Here is a 19,162-nt window from a genome sequence, read left to right on the forward strand (position 1 = left end):
CCCCGTCACGCGGGCCAATGGGCGCGGAGCGCTGCCGGTACCGGGAGCGTCGCGGCTGAGGGGAGCGCGGAGGCCGCAGGCAGGGCCGGGCGGGGCGAGGCCAGGCCAGGCCAGGCCGGGGCCTCCGCTGTGCTCCTGGGCAGCGTTTCCTGACTGGAACCCTGGTAGCCGCGGTGGGGACATGGAGCCGGCGCAGCGCGGCGCCGTGAGGGAGCTGAGGTGAGCGGTCGGGGTGGGGGGCGGGTGGCTGGGCGTGAGGCGCAGGTCTGAGGGCGGGTTTTCCGAGTAGGGGAGAAAAGTAGCTAAGTCGTTACGTAATTAGCTGAGAATTAGGGAAACTTGTGTTTCTGCTTGTTAACAGGGAATTATACTAATTGGCGATGTTACGTAGTCATATGAAATAGAGAAGAAAAGCTGATTTTCTGATTTGAAAGCGTCGGTTCTGAAGTCGTTTCAGGGAGGCTTATTGAGTATTGTTTGGGTCCCTTAGGACTTCCCAGAGACCTACTTACGCTTAATGAGGACAAGATCTACTGCTCTTGCTATTAGTATGTCTAGAGCCGCAAATTCCTCACTTGTCGCGAGGAGGAAGGAGCTTGAGTAAATCTTTGGCTTCTGCTTTTACGGTGTTTTCACATTGCATCTTCACGTTGTGTCTTCTATGGCAATAAGTTGCGATGTAACATGCTGTGGGCTTGGTACACTAGAGAAATCTTCTTAAAGGGTAGTTGAGTAGCTGTCTATAACAGGAAAAATTAAAAAAACCAGACACCCAACAAACACGTTTGCTCAAAGATCTTAGAAGTCATCTTAATGCAGTATTATAAACACTATGACCCTAGAAAATTCTCTGCCCTCAAATCATGGGAGGAATCAGTGACACTCAATAATGTCTTCTTTAGTTTGCTTGTATTTAGGAATGTGTTTGCAGAAAGCATGCTTGACGCTGTACTCTTGTGGTACTGAAAGCTTCCAGAATAGTTTGAGCAGTATCCTCCTCTCTTTGGTAAAGGCTGTCTTTTTGGCATCAGATGAAAATTGACATCACTCTAGTTTCCTCTCCTTAACTGTGGATGTTACTTGTATGACCTTGTGAAGTAGTCGGGAGCATCAGTAGACCTTTGGGACTGCATAATGCTGTAGGTTATTTGCTCTGCAGATGCATGTACATTCCTCACTATTAAGTTTTTCCTGCAGACATAGTCATAACCTACAATGAAACTGAATTATTAAGGGTGTTCTTGACATTTTTCCCAGTATTTTATCCTTTGGTGTAAATTCTAGCACTGCAGTCTTTCCTGTGTTCTTATCAGTAGTGTACATATTGGGCACTTTGAGGAATTTAATTTCTCTTAGTAATGACTGATAACTTCAGTATTATTTCAGTTTTGTTTAATGAGGTAATTGTCTTACAAAAGTAGTAACTGGCAAGAGTTCCCAAGTGATACATCTCTGATGGCAGAATTAGATCTGCAGCATACATGCTTTTTTCTTTTTTTTTTTCCCCTAGAATTTTGTTTTAGAATAGCTTTTGGCTGACTTCAGTGTAGTCTTACAAAGAGAATATATCAGTGAGAGAAATTATGGATCACTGAATTAGTCTGGTATGCAAGGTCACTTTCCAGCTCTTCCACACACATTGTGTGTCACCTTGAGCAGGCAGTTGATTGTGGGATAAAAATACAACCCTAATAATGGGTGTATTGGTGGGATTCACTAACTATCAGTGTTTATAGGGTCCTTATAGGACTCTAGGATGGATGGAAAATTAACAGCTTATTTTTTAAGTCTGTCTGACGTATAACTAGACTGATGGTAAAGTGAATCCAAAGCTCTGATATGGAGATTACCATCTTAAAAAAACAATAGACAAGTCCTATGGCATGCAGAAGTTTCTGATAGGTTTGCTTGGTTTTGGTCAGAGCTATGTATTTGTATATCTGGGAGATTATAGTTCTACTAGCCTACGGATGGAGGCACATGATTGATTCACATCAACAATAAATTCTTTTAAATCTTGAGCTTATAGAATTAAGCACATTAAATCTATTATGAAGAAAGAATTCAGTGTGTGAGGTAGGATGCGATTGCAGCTTTTGTAACAACCCCTTGAGTGTGGTGGTAATGCTACAGTTTTTTTCAGCATTGCTGCATCTACATTTGTTCTTTGGTGTTAGAAGCAATGCTGAATTTCACATGAGTGAAAACTTGATCTGGAAGACCCTTGGCCATCTGTTTCTTTTATGCTTAGGATTTTAATGGGCTAGTCCTTCAGAGTGTAGTTATTCTTTTCCTTTGAGCAAATGGCATCCTTCAGTAGCGAAGATGCATTTCAAGATTCAGCAGCCCTCTCCCTAAACGATTTAGAAAGCCTGCACAACTTCCGCAGCCGCTCTGCGAGTTTCAGCAGCACAGGGTCCAGTGGCCGCTTGCAGCTCCGTCAACGAGTAGCCCAGCTTATGGCTTGTGTAGAGGACATCAGCTCGGATGATGAAATTCACGAAGAAGTGTCTCGCACTCTAGATGAAGCTTTCCTTATCTGGGGGAAAAAGCTGAAGGATAAGTGGCAAGAATTCAGGTTTTGTTCCCTGTAGTTGATTGTTTTCGTGTTTTTTTTTTTTAATGTTAATAAGTAGATTTCTGATTGATGAAAAGTGACAGAAAATATTTGTTTTCTGTAGATAGAAATTTTGTGGGGAAATTAGATGCTCTTAGGGTTACCTGTTCACATTTCAAATTTATCATTGGGATTTTTTTCTGATTTGTGTTTGTTTGTAGACTACACTTAGTTACTTGGAATGTGGGCACAGCTTCTCCGCCTCCTGATGTCACGAGTTTACTTCAGCTCAATTCACTGGGCCCAACTATGGATATGTATGTTATAGGGTAAGTATATATTAAAGAACTTGCTTTGTAAGTTTATTGCAAATCTGCTAAGTCTCAACAGCTTACTGTCTGTGTTGGGAGGACTGTGCTATGTGAATCACTGACTAGGAGGTGGTTTAACATTATTGCTAGCAGAAGGTGAAGACTAGAGTTAGTGACTTAGAACAGAGATGATTTATAGCAAGAGAATCTTCTTTCCTTTCTGTTGTTTTGTGACAAAATATAGAATATCATTTTTCTAAACACACAGAAAGGTTTTGGCTGCTGTTTTCTTTGTTGACATGTAGAGGCATATTCATTTTGATATGAAAGTTATCCAAAATTCAGCATGTTTTAAAGAAATTAGTGCAAGCTTATTAGGCACAATCTGCCATCATGTTTTCCAAACTTTCTTGGAATTTTAAAGACCTGACAGGTTATTTGCGATAACATATCTTGAGTCTAGCATTGTCTTAAACTTTGTCTTCAGGTGTATATAAGCTCCTTTGTTTTTCTCGGTGTTAGATGTGTTAGACCTGTGGATGGGTTAAACTGTTTATAAATGAGAAACTGAACAGCAAGAAATTTCTGATTTATAGTGAGAGAGATCTGTTAGGATGTTGCGGTCCATGTTCTGAAAAGGTTATATGAATTCTGTCAAAACCAAGTGATACAGTGTGAGTAATCTTGATGTATTCAGCTTACAGGAGGTGAACTCAAGAATCACAAATTTTCTGTCTGACTTAGCATTTGATGATCCATGGAGCATCTTTTTCATGACTGTGTTGTCTCCATTGGGATATATCAAGGTAATTGTTTACATCTATTAAGTGTCACAGTAGTGAAGGAAAATGTCTTCCATTTGGATTTTTTTCCCCTCAAACTCTCCATAAAAGATAAGTTGATGGTGTTTTTTGCAGGTGTCAGTCACTTCCATAGCTACATGTATGTTAGAAGCGATTCTTCATCACACTTGTGTTTTCCTGGTTTGTTGATAAAGGCAATTTTAATTTAATAATAATGTCCATAATTTTAGCAGTAAAAATTGAACATGATTTTTCATTTCTCATTTGGAATAATTGGGCAGTTTTGATGCTTTTGCAGCTCAGATGACAAACAGCAAGAAGTTGTTCAGATATACTGGCAACAGCCTGTCTAAATGCTGCAGAACTATGTAATGAATAGAAAAATACCCCTGTGGAAATAAGAATACATTCTCAAGGAACAGAGTAATGAAGATTATTTAAATGTGATGTAAACTTACACTCAACAGGATATTTCTTGTGGCCACAATTTCTCTATCTTTCTCTTGTTTGTAGAAATTTTTTTTGCTCTGTGCAATATTTGGAAACTGTATTGTGATGCTTCTAATGTAGTCTGCTTAAGTACCTGCTTTCACTATAAATATTCCAAGCAATGGCACTGATTTTCATTAAGATTGGTAAGGTTTCTTTTCCTTCCCCCCCCCCCCCCAACTTGTTTATAGGTGAAAATAAATTGCATATATGTAAAACAGGATTTTAGAGGGTGTGTATATATATATATTTCCGAGGACTTTATTTTGATTGAAGGCCTAGAACATTGTATGGTAGTTTAACTGACAAGGGTTTTGGTAATATTTGGGGCATAAGATCAGCCAAAGTACTAGCTATTTTAATAATGCAAACAGTAGGCATAGGAGGATATTCCAAATGTCTCTAGCAAAGAGATATTAAAAGCCTTTTGGATGCTGTATTCGTTTTCTAAGTCAAGCATTATTTTGCTGAGATGATCGTATTATCTGTATGCTAATCAGACTCAGTAGTTGTGCCATTCTTTTAACTGTAATTAAACAAAACAAAGGACCCATTGGGAATTCTAAAAAGAAAAAAAAATCATTCATTCTAGTGTAAGTCATTCCTGATGAACATTCAAAATCTGGCTGTAGGCTGACATTCAGGCCCTGTATGCAGACAGTTAAAAAGAATTCCTAGTGGTATGCATGGTTGATTTTGAATTCTAATTTATAAATGTGACACTTTGGACACACTAATGAATGGATGCTGCCACCTAATGGTTTTCAGCAGGACTTGATTAGCTCTAATAATAACAGGGTACTGTCAGGCCAGGTCAAAATCAAAACAGGCAGTGAGGAGAGCTTATGCTAGGACTTCTCTGGGAAGTTGGCTGAGGAGGAGAGGAACAGTTACCCCTTCTTTGCTGACCTGTGACAAGGTTGGGTGTAGAGGGGTAGTTGTCATCCTTGGGGCTTTGGGTCCATTTTCAGAGTGTTAGGTTGGTTGGAGTCAGTCAATTATTTCACCATAAACAGAATCACGCCCCCACTGTGAAAGGCCTTTGCTTGATTTGGCACTGCATGTCAGTGGGGCTAGTGCTAGTTCCAGCAGAGGAGGGATCCATTGTGTTTTGATGTTCAAGACCTACAGAGAGAAAAGGTTTCATATGGATCTTGAGAAATGTCTGGGGACTGGCCCACAGTAGAATGAAATGTAGCAAATAATAAAGGTACTGAATGGTCTTGGTATCTATGAACATAATTATAGAAAGGAGAATACTGGTTACACCAAATGTCTGTTCAGATACAAATATTTATGCATCATCTAGTAATTGAGATCCATCATTTCAATACACTGCTTAGTATTTTGTTGGGTTGAAGAACAATGAAAACATTACCATATATTCTGAAATAATTTAATTGTGTAGATGTGGGGGCAAAGAAAGGAGGAATTGTGTTTTAAATTTTGGGCTGAGTTTGTGTACGTCTCCAGCAGTTGTATAGTCAGTGCTATTCTTAATATCGGGCTTTATTCTAATGTAGTCTTCTTCTGAGTTCATCCAGAATAAAATTGAACTACAAGTATTGTATTTCAGTGTCTGTATTTTTAAATTGAATCATTACCATTAAAACAAACACAATTAATTTTGTGTCTCATGCCAGGAACATTGTCAAGTTCATAAATTTTTAACAAAGAACATCTTTGTTAGACTATTTACACACACAGAAAAACCCCAAACCACAAAAACCCCCCAGTATCTTAAAGCTTAAACAGTGTCTTCATGTTCCCTAAGCACCTTTGCTTTGGATGTGTTTGGTAAATCATTTTTTACAGGCATTGCAGGCAAGAGTTACTGCTATTTGCAGCTCATTGTTTTTGCAATTGCCTAGGACTAACTGCTGTGCTTTTTAGGCGTTTTAATGGCATTTAGAATGATTAGTTATATGCTAAAGGACGTTTCAGTTTGAAAAACTTGCTCCTATTGGAGGACCTGTACATGTGCACTATTACGATTAGAAGTGAAAAATCAAGGATTTGGTTCCTAATGAACAGGATGCTTAAAGGTAGAAACAAGAGGCAGAAGAAAGGTCTTTAAAGATGTTTGGGCAAATACACATGTTTTGAGGTCAGCTTCAGATTTGTAACGTACTGTTACAACTAATGTTAATTAGTTGAGAGATTCATCAAAATTGTTTATAAGCAAGTCTACCATAAGCATGTATTCTTTACAGCACTGAAATGCATCTGCATTTACTGTGTCACAGTATTGAAGACAGGCTTGGCAAGGGAATTGCATGACTTATGCTATGGCGTTCTGCTCCTAAAAGTTCCTATGAAGTAGACCCAAGGAATTCCGAATACCTCCCTGGAAATGACCAGGCCGTCTTTCCTGTCTCTTCCAGCTCTCCTCTGTTCGCATGCAGGGATTACTACTTCTGATCTTTGTGAAGCACGTCCACCTTCCTTTCATACGGGACGTTCACACCCACTACACACGCACAGGCCTGTATGGATACTGGGTAAGGAAGTATCTGAGACTTGATTGCCTTGGTCGCTTATGGTGGTGTGTGCCTCTGAATGGTTTCATGGTGGGAGAGAGGATATATGGTTTACTTAGAAATGAATAAACTGACAAGCAGATTGACTTGTTTGAACCTTATTTGCAAGTATGCAGCACAGACCATAATTTCACCAGTTTATTAGCTGATATACACCACCTTATGTAGGAAGAAATTGTATTAATTTTAATCTAAATAGCAAGATTTGAAAATATATAGGTGGTGGTAATAGATTTGCAGGTGTTGACTGTAGCTTCAGAGAACGTTGTTAATCTTCCACACCAGGGGAACAAAGGAGGAGTCACCATTCGCATGTCCCTCTATGGTCATACAATTTGTTTCATGAACTGCCACTTGCCAGCTCACATGGAGAACACAGAGCAGCGATTGGATGACTTTGAGAAAATTCTGGAAATGCAGTTTGAAGGAGAGAATATTCCAAATGCCTTGGATCATGAGTGAGTTGTTCAGACTCTATTCTGTCTGTGTTGTTCTTATCTATTGTATGGTAAACTCATGCACTGAAGAGTTTTGATTTTGGAGTTTTCATCCACTGTTTTTATTTTAAACGTCTTTTCAGCCATGACCCTGAATCCTGGGAGGAAAAGATAACCTGAGGTTTATTTTGCAAGACCTCTTCCAGTCTTGGATTACATTAAATTTGTTAGCACATGTACTGCCCATGTGATGTGTTGGAGAGCTTTAGAAGCTAAAGCCTGTTTATATAAAAAAATCCCTTAGATCACTGTTTATCTTCCTCCCTTTTTTGAGGAGATTTGTGTTATGTTTTGGGTTGGTTTTATTCCTGTTGTAATTTTAGTATCTGGCTGAGGGCTTCTCAGCCTTTAAAACCTTGATCAATGATTTCTGTAGCTATATGAATTACACTTCCCTCAGGTGTCTCACAAAAAAAACCCAACCCAAAACAATCCTGATTTGGGCCACCAATTGAGCTCTTGTTCCTTAATTCTGCGGGAATTATTTGTATGCTCTGTTGTTTTCATGTGGTGGAGTCTAAAGATGGTAATAGAACCACCTAAAAAAGGTTTGAGAAAAAACATTTTAGTTTGATAATTTTATAATTTTTTTTATACCCATAAAACTGCCAGGACAGATAAATCTGAAATAGATAAGTAATATCACTTCAGTTGCTAATGAGTTCATTAAAATTAGGTAAAGATGTATGACACATGAGGTTCAAAATCATTACTTTTTGTACATTAGTATAAGTTGTTTGATATTTCAGTGTCATGGTTTAATCTGACAGGCAGCTGAAACAACCACACAGCCATTCGCTCACTCCCTCCTCCAGTGGGATGGGGGAGAGAATCAGAAAGAATAAGGGGGGAAGGGAGAAGTAAGATTCATGGGTTGAGGTAAAGACAGTTTAATAGGACAGAAAAGGAAAACAGTAACAACAACAATAATAATAAAAATACACAAAACAAGTGATGAACAGCACAATTTTTCACTACCTGAAGCTGATGCTCAGCTAGAGCTAGTTCCCAAGCCGCCCTGCCTCCCAGACAGCCTCCTAGTTATATATGGAGCATGACATCATATGGTATGGAATATCCCTTTGGCCAGTTTGGGTCAGCTGTCCTGGCCGCGTCCCCTCCCAGCTTCTTGGGTGCCCCTCACCTTCTCATTGGCAGGCCAGTACGAGAAGCTGAAAAGTCCTTGACTGCTTGGCAACAACTGAAAAATCAGTGTGTTATCAACATTATTCTCCTCCTAAATCCAAAGCATAGCCTGCTAGGAAGAAAATTAACTCTATCCCTGTTGAAACCAGGACATTCAGTTTAATGTGTTTCATTTTCTTGATTATTTGCATGGGCATGTACCAAATCACCTCCTGTCATCTTCCAGGACGAAATTACAAATGGCATTAAAATAAAACTCTTATTTCCATAAGATCAAGTTTGGGGGTATCCGTCCCTGAACAAAACGTTAAAAGTAGGGATTTTCAAAGAGCAATTAATTCACTTGAAAATACGGCTTTCTTGTTGTTTAAAACATTGCTGATAATACACTCCAGTGCTTTGTAACAACAATTTTCTTTCCTAATAACTGTAGAACACCTAACATGTATCCTTGCTTTCCCAAGGCACTAACCTAGAGCTCTGATTTAGTGCATTAACATAACTAACTGGTGTATGGGTCATGAATTTTGTGAATTATTTTACCTACTGTTAAAATTTAATAGAGATGTAAGTCATTAGGAGACTTGGGAGAAGTTAATACCCAGGCAGTAATGAAGAAGTGGCAAGAATGCAAGGAACTTAATTTACTATTTCAATTCCTTTAAATTTTTTGTTTAGCAGCAGGTTATCTCTGTGTAAACTTATCTATAACTACTTAATGTTTGTGTTTAAGCTGTTTAGATTAAGTAACATAAGTGATTAGAGCACCTAATTAGCGTAATGTCTTCTATTGAAATCTTTCCTCATGTTAATGGATTCCTATAAATCTTTCTTGGTTTTTTGCTTTTTTTGTTTGTGGGTTGTTTGGGTTTTTTTAGTGTTCTTTTCTGGTTTGGAGATCTAAACTTCCGGATAGCAGATTATGGCATACATTTTGTCCGAGAATCAATAAATAACAAGCGTTACAATCTGCTGTGGGAAAAGGACCAGGTATGTTGTTTTCATCTGTTTGGGGGCTTGGTTTGTTTATTTTGTTTTGGTTTTAATGCATACAAACACAACATGGTAGTTACCTTTACCTCTTGAGTTTCTAATTTCTGTTAAAGAACACAAATTCAGCGTAGTCATGAGGTGGAGCAGATCTAGCTGTTTGCTGTCTCGCTTCTCAGTCATAAGCCCCAATTAATTGCAAACTTTTTCTGCTTTTGTTTAGTTTCTTTGTCATTTGCAATGCTTGTGTTTGAAGCTTTCTTTGAACTTTATGGCTTGTGTATTGATCCTCACCTTAATTTATCCTCCTTTTTTCTTCTCCCAAGAATTATTTTTAAGGGCAGCTTATTCTGGAATTTGTTTTAAGTAGAGCTGCTACATTTCTGGTACAGCAAACAGTAACAAAGAGGCACTTCTGAATTTACCTTTCCAAATATGTTGTACTGACTGAGATGTTGAATTCTTCTTGGAAGATGCTTTCTCAGCTCCTTTCCCAATTGCCCTTTAAGCTCTGATTTTTAAACATAATCTTTAAAAGTTACTTTTTATTTCTGCAGTTAAATATGGCAAAAAAGAAGGAAACATTTCTTCAGGAATTCATAGAAGGTCCTCTACAGTTTAAACCCACCTACAAGTTTGACCTTTATTCGGATGTATATGATACAAGGTAAAAGCATAATAAGATGACTTTAGACATGGAATATTAAAGTGAATGTGATGCTTGACTAAATATCGCTTCAGGAAGCAAACCTGAATTTCCTGACAGTACTGGTTAACTGAGGCTGTCGAGCTATTCTATTAGGCTCATTCAGTGGTCAGATCTGAATAAATGAGTATTTCTGGTTGAAGAAGCCTGAGTTTGCTGATTGCATGAGGAAAGTAATGAAACAACCCAGCTTTCTTTTTGGAAAGACTAGATTAACAGAATAAACCAGCGCTTGTTTAAACCATTTCTTTTTTTCTTTGTTCTTTTGTGCCCGTTGGTTCTCAGAAATGAGAAAAAGGAAAAAAAGTAATTGCAATTTTTTTCTTCTCTATTTAAGCATTCCATTTGACACTGCTGGTATTTGAAAATAAATGTGAATGTGTCTTTATAAATCGTTGTAAGTTGAAAATGGAGTAGCTTAAGTTTCCAATGTTTTTCTCTGACACTAAAGTTTGTTATTAAGTATTAGTCTTATGTTTCAACAGAAGGATAAGTTCCTGTTCAAATGGGGGTTTTGTACTGATCTTTTTCTTTACTTCCAGAGAGCAGAAGTCCCTGTTTTGGTTTAAGTAAGAAGAGAACTTTCTGGATTTCATAGATTTGTAAATATTTCAGAATCAAAACAATGCTCCTTCCTGAGCTTTTGATTTGATTTTTGTGAAATATTTGAAAATCAGATGACAGCTGATTTTCTTCAGGGATTTTTCTGAACCTGTCTGAAAGCTGTAGTGTTATCTACTCTGCTGTTGCACTTAATATTGGAAGTTTATGCTTTTGACATTTTGCTCCCTAATTGAGTGTGAAGAGATAAAATGGGACTAGCAGTAAATCCAGTTGACAAAAAATACTTATAATAATCCAAACCTAGACATTCTAAGAATGATTCATAGCCTAATAATCTGTATTGGCTCATTTAAAGAACAAAAAGTACGCTTACGCATACTGTGTGCAGTCTGCTGTTGTAAAACATCAGAGGTGTTTTGGTTGGATGGGGGGTGATCAGTAGACCACAAGGCAAGCACCCTTGAAAAGTGTGCTTTATATGAAGCACACAATATTTTGTTATCTTTGTTACTTTTTCAGTGTGGATTTTGAGGTTTTGTTTCCCATCTAATATGCCATTTTCTGTAAAATAGTGTATTAACTTAAGCTGTTCTTTTGGTATTTTCTTGCACAGCAGAGCAGACATATGGCAGCTCATAAAGATTTCTGTCGGTTTATATAATTACTGGAGTAAGTGGGATATGGCCCCTTAGTCATTTAAAATTTTTCCACCTTATTAAAGGTGAGTCAGACGTGTATGGGAAGGGGTAAAACAAAAGTATGTTGAATATTGAACTAAATGGCATTTCCAGTTCATGATGATTTTGATATTTGAAGTTATTAAACTGACAGTTTTCCTTACACATCCTGCTCATTAACTTTTATAATTCAATCCAGTCCATTCTAATTCCTCTTCCATAGGGTATGATCTTTTCTCCATTTCAATTTGAAGTGATACATCCATACAGAGAGTTGCTGTTAAGTCTTCCTCCCACTACAGAGAGAACCACGAAAGGCTCATGTCTTCTGTTGTTATTGATATGGTATAAAAGGAAACTCTGAATTATAATTACAGTTTGATGTATTGCACAGTTGCAGGTTGCAGATGCAACTTTCTTGATTATGGAATTTTTAAAGCCTTTTGTTATGAGACAGCAATGGCTTACAGACTTGAAATACAGGCTAGTACAAGTTAGAGGAACTTTAAAGCATTGCTGCATCACCTGTGATTAGTATAAGCTGCCTAAGTTTGTCCGGTTTTTGTTGTTAAAAGAAGCTTGTTGTCAAATGTTTTGAATAATTTCGACCATTATTTGGTCTCTTCCTACATCTTCCTTAAGTTTATGCCCCTTTTCTCAGAATGACTATACATTTGAAGCTTGGGGCAGTTGCTGTATTATCTCAATTTTCTTGCATGTTTTTATGGAGGGTTTTAGGAGAAAGTATCATTTCCTGTACGAAGCAGACTAACCCATTGAAATGCCCTTCTCCCCTTCATTTTACTCCTCTCAGAAACCTATGAAACTTACCTGTGGTAAATGGAGTTGAGTTCAAATTAAGGAAACCTTGGTTGTAAAGCATATGGAACAGAGCTGTAAAATGAAGCTTGGATGTGATTGCCTTCTTTTATTAATATGTATCTGACAATCTTTCAACTTTGAGTAGATTTTGCACAGTATTCTTAGCTTTTGACAACTGTTTTTCTTATTTCACTTTTATCCTACATTTTTGCAGTGAGAAGAAAAGAAAGCCAGCATGGACTGATAGAATTCTTTGGAGAGTGAAAAGTCTCTGCCAGCATGCATCAAAAGAAGATGAATTCTCTGAAGAAGAACAGACAATTTCTGTTACTTTGAATAACTATATCAGTCACATGAGCTATGGCATCAGCGATCACAAACCTGTTACAGGAACTTTTGGGCTTGAGGTGCTGTCCCAGTTATGTTGCTAAGAAAAAAATTGTTTTACTAAGCCTTGCATTACAGAAGCTGGTTTTCTAAACTTTGTAAGTCGTAATCTCTGTTTTGTTCTGATTATAGTGAAGGCAGCAAATTGCTTTCAGGTTATTTGTATCCAGTTAGGAGTTCCACAGCAGGTGTGCAGAGAATAACTTGAAAAGAATAACCAAAAGAATGACTCGTCTGACTTTAAATTCTGTTCTTTTGTCTAGTTGAAGCCTCTTCTATCAGATCCTTTGGTCACACTGCATCCTGAGGGTGAGTGGAGCGCGGAACATGATGTTCTAATCAGCTATTCTGCAGTGCCTGAATTCCCAAGCAGTGCTTGGGACTGGATTGGACTCTTCAAGGTAATGTTACCACATCGTGGTTCTTTAATGAAGATGGTGAATATGACTGGAGGAGGTAGTTGATTGTCTTCTGTCATAGGATACTGTGATTTCTTGTTAGCACAAAACTCTCTGAAGTAGCGGTGTATCCTTGATTGCTGTTAGTTTCTGTGTACTGACAGTTTAGTTGCATAGCATGTGAGCTCTTTCGCACCCTTTAAATTCTCTGCAAAGATAATGTGGTGATTTACTTAAGTAAAATGGTGCAGAAGCTATGAAAAGGAATTGTCCTCCCCTGATGCCTGCAGTTCAAAAGATTTATACAGCAAAGAAAGAACAAAAATAAAAGAAAGTCAGTGGAAGGGTGAGAGAACAGAACACTCACACTGTCTCAGAAACAAATGATTTGTGCACGCTCCCAAAATGTTTTGATCCTAAAAGTGAAATGTTTTAATTACTTCAGTGAAGCAGTAAACATCTCACAACTTTGAGTTTTCCATGTAGTCTGCTTTTTGTTTCCTTCAGAGGGCTCATGGTTTGCGTCTTTCTTTGCAGGTGGCTTTCAGGCATGTGAATGACTATGTTACTTATGCTTGGGTAGAAGATGATGAAATTTCTTCTAACAAAGACAGTAAACAAGTAAACCAATTATATTTCTTTCTAATGTAGTTTTCCATAGATTAGCATTCAAGGTCTGTTTGTTCCATATCCCTTTTCTCTTGTGGGTTCTGTATCCTCTTTCCCAATCAAAGCTAATGGGGAGTGATATTATTGTTTAAAATACGTCTTCCTAATTCTTACTAATTTGCAGGTAGTCTAGCACAACTTCTCAGATGTGATCATATTGCTTAAGGGAATTGATGAGAAAGCAACTTATTCCTGTAGTGGCTTCTCACTGTATTAAAAACTACTGTCATTTGATATTTTGGTCGGTTTCTGCCACTGAAATAAGTAACTGGCCATTTTTTCATCTGATTGTTGAAGTTGCTCAATGTGTCCTAGTTATTTATTGTGCAATCTTTGTTACAGTTATAAGTACCTAATGTTAGAAACACAGTTAGTTCCAGATATCTAATACAGCTACAGATGAGGGTTTCTTAGACTTTTCTTCATCTTGACTATTCAGTGTTTTGGTCCTTCTTTACAAACTGCTGTCTGTTATATAACTTTATAGTAGTGATTACCTAAAATAATTAAAAACAGACAAACAAAACTTATTCTGAATACAAATGATCTGTTTCCAGAGGTATTTATCTGAACAAACAGAAGTTCAAATTTAATTTTGGAGACACAGTTAATGAAATTAACTGTTAGATTTTCCAGACAACAATGGAAAACAGTTATTTATTGATAGAGATGTTGTCAGTTAGTATCAAGTTTACAACAAAAGCCCAAATTGTATTGTATCAATATTCTCAATGTCAAAATTTCTCTGATATCATGCTTTTCTGTCAATAAGCTTAAAAATCTAAGCACTGTGGGCGTTGTTTTAGCAGGATACTGAGGGCTGCAGTTTAGGAACTTCAGGATGGTACAGAACGGGGGTGGTGGATTTGCTCTGCTGTTTCATGTAAGAGCTTATTGCCACCAGGAGGCAGTTCATCTCCCTCCTTGCTGCTTGTGTGGCCTTGCCCCTTCCCTTACAACAGCTGTGTGTTTCTTCTTGCTTCTTGCTGAACCAAGTCAGCTTGCTAATATGGTGAAGGATATTCGCTTTTCCTCCCTGAGTTAGTTTTCAGGTGGTTTCATGAGTTATTTCTGTCCTCATCCTTTTTAGCTTATGTTTGAAAATTTGCTTATAAATAGTAAATGCTGAATTTTATGGTGTCCTGAATGGCATAGACTGCTTTTTTGGAAGCTGCTTTCTCTGCGGAAATTGCATATTGCCTATTCTTATTCTTGTTGACAGGTTTACATGAGTGCTGCAGAAATACCTGATATGGGAGGAGAATTTTTGCTTTGCTATTATAGCAATAATTTGCAGTCAATAGTTGGTCTCAGCCAGCCTTTTCAGGTAATATATTTGGAAGCTTTGATTAATGTTGATGTGATTTTTCTTTCTTTTGCTTTCATATGTGTCTGGACATAGGTGTGTGCAGCTGTGTTAATCCTGGAGGAGGTGGCAGCAGAAATAATTGCAAAAAGTATATGTCCTTACTAATGTCCTGTAAAAGAATTTGCTGATATGCTAAAAGACTCTGAGTAGCTATTATGGCAACACGTTGTTGTAATGAAATAAAACAGGTTTTCTGTCTCTCGGCTTTCAGTTTTGGAACTTCAGACTCTGTCAGTTAGGTCCCTAGTTTCTGTAAAGATGAGAACTCAACTTAAATGCTGCCAAGTTTCTGACAGATTGTAAGTGAACTCTTTGTGCTCCATTCTGTGGTATATTTGCACAGAAGTGCTTCGTGTATATTTAGTCACTTCAATTTGGGAAAGACAGGTGGAACTCAAGTTATTTAACAGGCTTCTTTGCTTAATTTCTGAAAGGATGACTTAACCTGCACAGACTACATGAAGCAACCGAGCATTGCTTCTTCTACATGAGCGCTTTTTGCCAAAATAATTTTGTTTGCACAGAATTTTCCATGCTGTCATGGCTGTGCTAATTTGTTGTAGAATGATTGAAATGAAAGTTCGGCATTGTTGCTGGATGAAGGGGGTTTAGAAGATTGTGAAACTCCATTACCTCAGGGGATACACTAATGAAAGGTAGTGGGCTAGCTGGTATATCTCACTGATACTTTTCATATTTTTGTTGCTGTTTTGGTGAGAAATACTGCACAGTCTAGTATTTTCTGTTGTCTCTGAGCTTAATATCTACCAGAAACTCAGCAGGATGGTTGTCATTTGTATGTGGATACAACACACCATATGCCTTTCTGTTTGCATGACACTTAATGTTTTGATATCACTTTAGCAGGTTTTTTTACTACGTTTTTTTATTTCATAATTGCTGCATAGATGCATTGTTTTTCATTTTCTCAGTTTCTAGCAAGTATGTAAAACACCTTCATATAATAGTGTATTGATCGTATAGAGCAACACAATGTTTCTGAATGTGTTAATTATTTTTTTACTGCTCTTTCTTCTAGATTCAGCCTAACAGAACATTAATAGAAAAGGATCTGACAGAGGAAGAGAACAGTTGGATGCAGAAACCTGACAATCTGGAATCGCATGATGAGTTCTGAAGGCAGAAAGGGCATTTAGTGGTCCTAATGCAGGAGTCAGATGATTCTTTATGTCTTAGTGATTATAAGCTTTTACTCTTAGAAGATGGAGTAAGACAGTGCAAGTAAGACAGGTAGGGTTGTTCAGAAACTTTGTAAACTCATAGAAGATAATTTATTGTGGAAACATATTTTTATTGTTATGGGGAGAGTAACTCTCTCACACTGGATGAGAACTGTAAAAATAGCATCTCATGAATGCTGTTTGTTTTAAGGTGATAGATGTTTCTAATCCAATGATTTCACCTAAGTTGCAATCTGTAATAGATTTTTAGCCTTGCTCTTTTTTTGTAGAGGATATTTTATTTACGATACCATATTTACTATGCTGTAACCACTTCATCACTGATTTCCAAATTTTGAGTTTAAATGATGTTATTTAAAAAAATATTTATTAGATACAGCTAGTTAGCTTGTTTTAAAATTTTATTTGACTTTCAAATGTAAGCTAATTACCTTTTGGGAAACACATGTGGCAACAGGTCACATGAAGACAGAATCTTTGGAGCATGTAAATTCCCCTTTGGTAGTAGATCCCTTTTCTTCATGCCTTACTGATAACTGTTTGTAGGGTTTTCCATTTCTTAATTTTCCAGATTGAGGTACATTTATTAAGACCCTTTTTTCCTGATTTTTTTTTTAAAATTTATTCTTCTTTTGTAAAATAATTTTGCAATTTCTCCCTCTGATTTAAAAAAAGTAAAACGGAAACACTTTTATACTAGTCCGTGGCTCAGAGTTAACCAGGATCCCACAGTCTCTGAAAAAAATTGCTTAATTTGAGAAATGCTTTAGCATAGGTGAGCAGACCATAGCATGATGTAGTTGTTGGCAAAGAGCTAATGATAATGGTACTAACCTCGATTGTTTTCTGTTGTCAGACTGAATTTAGAAAGCTAAAGCCAAATTTAAGTACTTCCTTGATACCATCCTGCCATATAATTGCTACACTTAATACAGAAATAATGTAAATGAGGAATTTGAGTGGAACAGATTCTTTCTTATGGCATAATCTGTGCTACGAAACTGTAAATCTCTTCAATTTATAGCAATCAGTCTGCAAAATTTCTGTTTTTCTAGAGGTGCTTAAACCTTAAAATATCCTGTGCACTTGATGGTGGAGATGGAATAAGAAATATTATGTACCTTTAAAAACCTGAAAGGTAGTTAGCTTCAGAAATGGTTTTGTTTCTTGATGAGGAAATAGAGACGTTTGGAAAGGATTGGAAGAGGTACTAACATTCCACAGAATCTCAGACTGCAGTGCCAGAAAAGAGCACTTGTGAGTCTCCCATGTTCTAGATACACAGCTTCGAGCTACCTAACTGGGTATGATAAGTAAAGTTAGTTACTAATCACGGTCATGTTGGTTATGGATGGAAAAGAGAAAATTTGGTTCAGGTGGAAGAGCAAAGCAAAGGACGTTGGCGTGTTTATGCTGGAATATTGCTTCAGTACTGAATGGATTCTTTTTTGCTCTTTTTCTCAAAGCCTTAGTTTTTTTCAGGATTCTTTTGAGATAGTTAACACCTTGATATGACATTTATTTTGCAGTTACTTGCTTCTGTCATTCACTGTATAAAATCTTCTGGGTTCCGAGTGTCTTTGTATGCTATGGAAACTATAACATAGGTTAACTGGTTAGATAGTTGCAGTGTGGGATTTAAGGACACCTAGCCTCTCTAAGTTTTAGTTAGTTGTATCTCAGCTTAATACTTGGTCTTGGGAACCCTTCCCAATTGTAAGTAGTGACAGCGGGTTCAGAGGATACTGTGTTCACTGCATGGATTAAAACTGCCTTGAGGTTTACAGTTTGTACATTCCTATTACACTTTGGAACAATATTAGAAACAGTTTTCACATTTGTACCAGTCTTATAAGAATTTGTTTTGCACTAAATCTTTTAGATACGTGACTTTTCATGGCAATTAGGGCATCAGACAAATCTCTACTGAATTGCAAAGAACTTTTGCAGTTCTTGAGTTGTACTCTGTTTCTGATTTTACTTGTGTAACTGTATTACCATACTCCATGCAAGGAGATTCTGTGAGGAGCTCAAAGAACAGTGGTCTTTGAATTCCAGACCACAGCTGGTGATTTATTGTGGACCAGGATCCAGTTTCTTCTAATCAGGGTGCATCTGCTGTTCATGAGCGGCTCAGAGGGGGAGCCATACAGCTGCTTTACATGGGCAAGAAACTCAAGATCCTTACTGTTGTATGAGAGCTGGTAAGACTCTCAATCACTGGACATAGAAGCTGCATTTTGTAAACTAATCCTTTGAACCACAAGACTTCACTGAAAATGCCCACAGCAGCTGTGATCGAATCTGCTTGTGTGTTAGTACAGATGCTGCACAGAACTGTATACTTCTTTCTTAAGTATTATGCACACAGTAGCACTTTTGTTTACTACTGTTACCTATGGTAGCTTTTCAAACTATTCCATGACCTGTAATGATGCAATTTCTGATGAAATTTATCTTTCTTAAAACACCTTTAATTGGATGTTATAATCACTGGAAATGTTTTTATACTCATGTGTTTTCTTTTCATGTACCACTAAAATAAATCCTGATAGTGACATGTTCTATATGGCCTCTATTAATTTGAGGACGAACACATTGGTTTGGGTGGGGAGGATTAATTCGTGCATGGTAACCTTTCTCCAAGAAACTTTGGTCATGTGCAGATACAACGGTATTTTGGAATGGAAATATGTCAGTAATAACATGTGGTAGGGCTTTAGACTGCAAAAAAAAGGGCAAGGACAAGTACTATTTTTCTTCTGGACAAAGCAGATTCATCTAATTTTTTTTTTTTCTTTTTTCTTCCATTTAAATGAGTCCAGTATCACATGGAGTTCTGTTCTGGATTTTCTGTCCGCTCTCCGCCATTGAGGAAGTTTTGATATTCTCCTTATAAAAAATGCTCAAGCCCCTTAAATTGCTTTCTTAATTTTTAAGAATAGGTTCTTCTGATTTCACTTTTTCACAGTGTGATTTGAGATGTCTTTTTTGTCTTTGTGAAAGATCTGCTACATTATACTTTGTATTTTAAA

At 37.3% G+C, this 19,162-nt stretch overlaps 1 protein-coding gene across 2 annotated transcripts; it reads left to right on the plus strand.

The window, feature by feature from the left end:
- The first annotated feature begins 4 nt into the window (after positions 1-4).
- On the plus strand, positions 5-18,694 carry INPP5K (inositol polyphosphate-5-phosphatase K). Of its 2 annotated transcripts, XM_075771301.1 has the most exons (13): positions 16-219; positions 2,779-2,886; positions 3,566-3,674; positions 6,545-6,661; positions 6,986-7,158; positions 9,222-9,333; positions 9,891-10,000; positions 10,582-10,608; positions 12,317-12,509; positions 12,753-12,890; positions 13,425-13,508; positions 14,779-14,883; positions 15,965-18,694. In XM_075771301.1, the coding sequence occupies exons 1-13, from the start codon at positions 182-184 to the stop codon at positions 16,061-16,063; spliced, it is 1,413 nt and encodes a 470-aa protein (XP_075627416.1). In that variant the 5' UTR covers positions 16-181; the 3' UTR covers positions 16,064-18,694. The 2 variants fall into 2 exon arrangements, with proteins under 2 accessions (XP_075627413.1, XP_075627416.1); XM_075771298.1 differs by lacking the exon at positions 10,582-10,608 and having other exon boundaries at positions 5-219.
- The last annotated feature ends 468 nt before the right edge of the window (positions 18,695-19,162 follow it).

This window comes from Balearica regulorum, chromosome 19, assembly GCF_011004875.1.
Source record: "Balearica regulorum gibbericeps isolate bBalReg1 chromosome 19, bBalReg1.pri, whole genome shotgun sequence".
NCBI lineage: Eukaryota > Metazoa > Chordata > Aves > Gruiformes > Gruidae > Balearica > Balearica regulorum.

Excerpts from the sequence above, each read along its gene's own strand:
- INPP5K (XM_075771301.1), top strand. The coding sequence starts at position 182 with ATGGAGCCGGCGCAGCGCGGCGCCGTGAGGGAGCTGAG. Across the intron at positions 9,334-9,890 it reads TGCTGTGGGAAAAGGACCAG|TTAAATATGGCAAAAAAGAA; the intron begins GTATGTTGTTTT and ends TTATTTCTGCAG. Across the intron at positions 10,001-10,581 it reads TCGGATGTATATGATACAAG|AGAGCAGAAGTCCCTGTTTT; the intron begins GTAAAAGCATAA and ends CTTTACTTCCAG.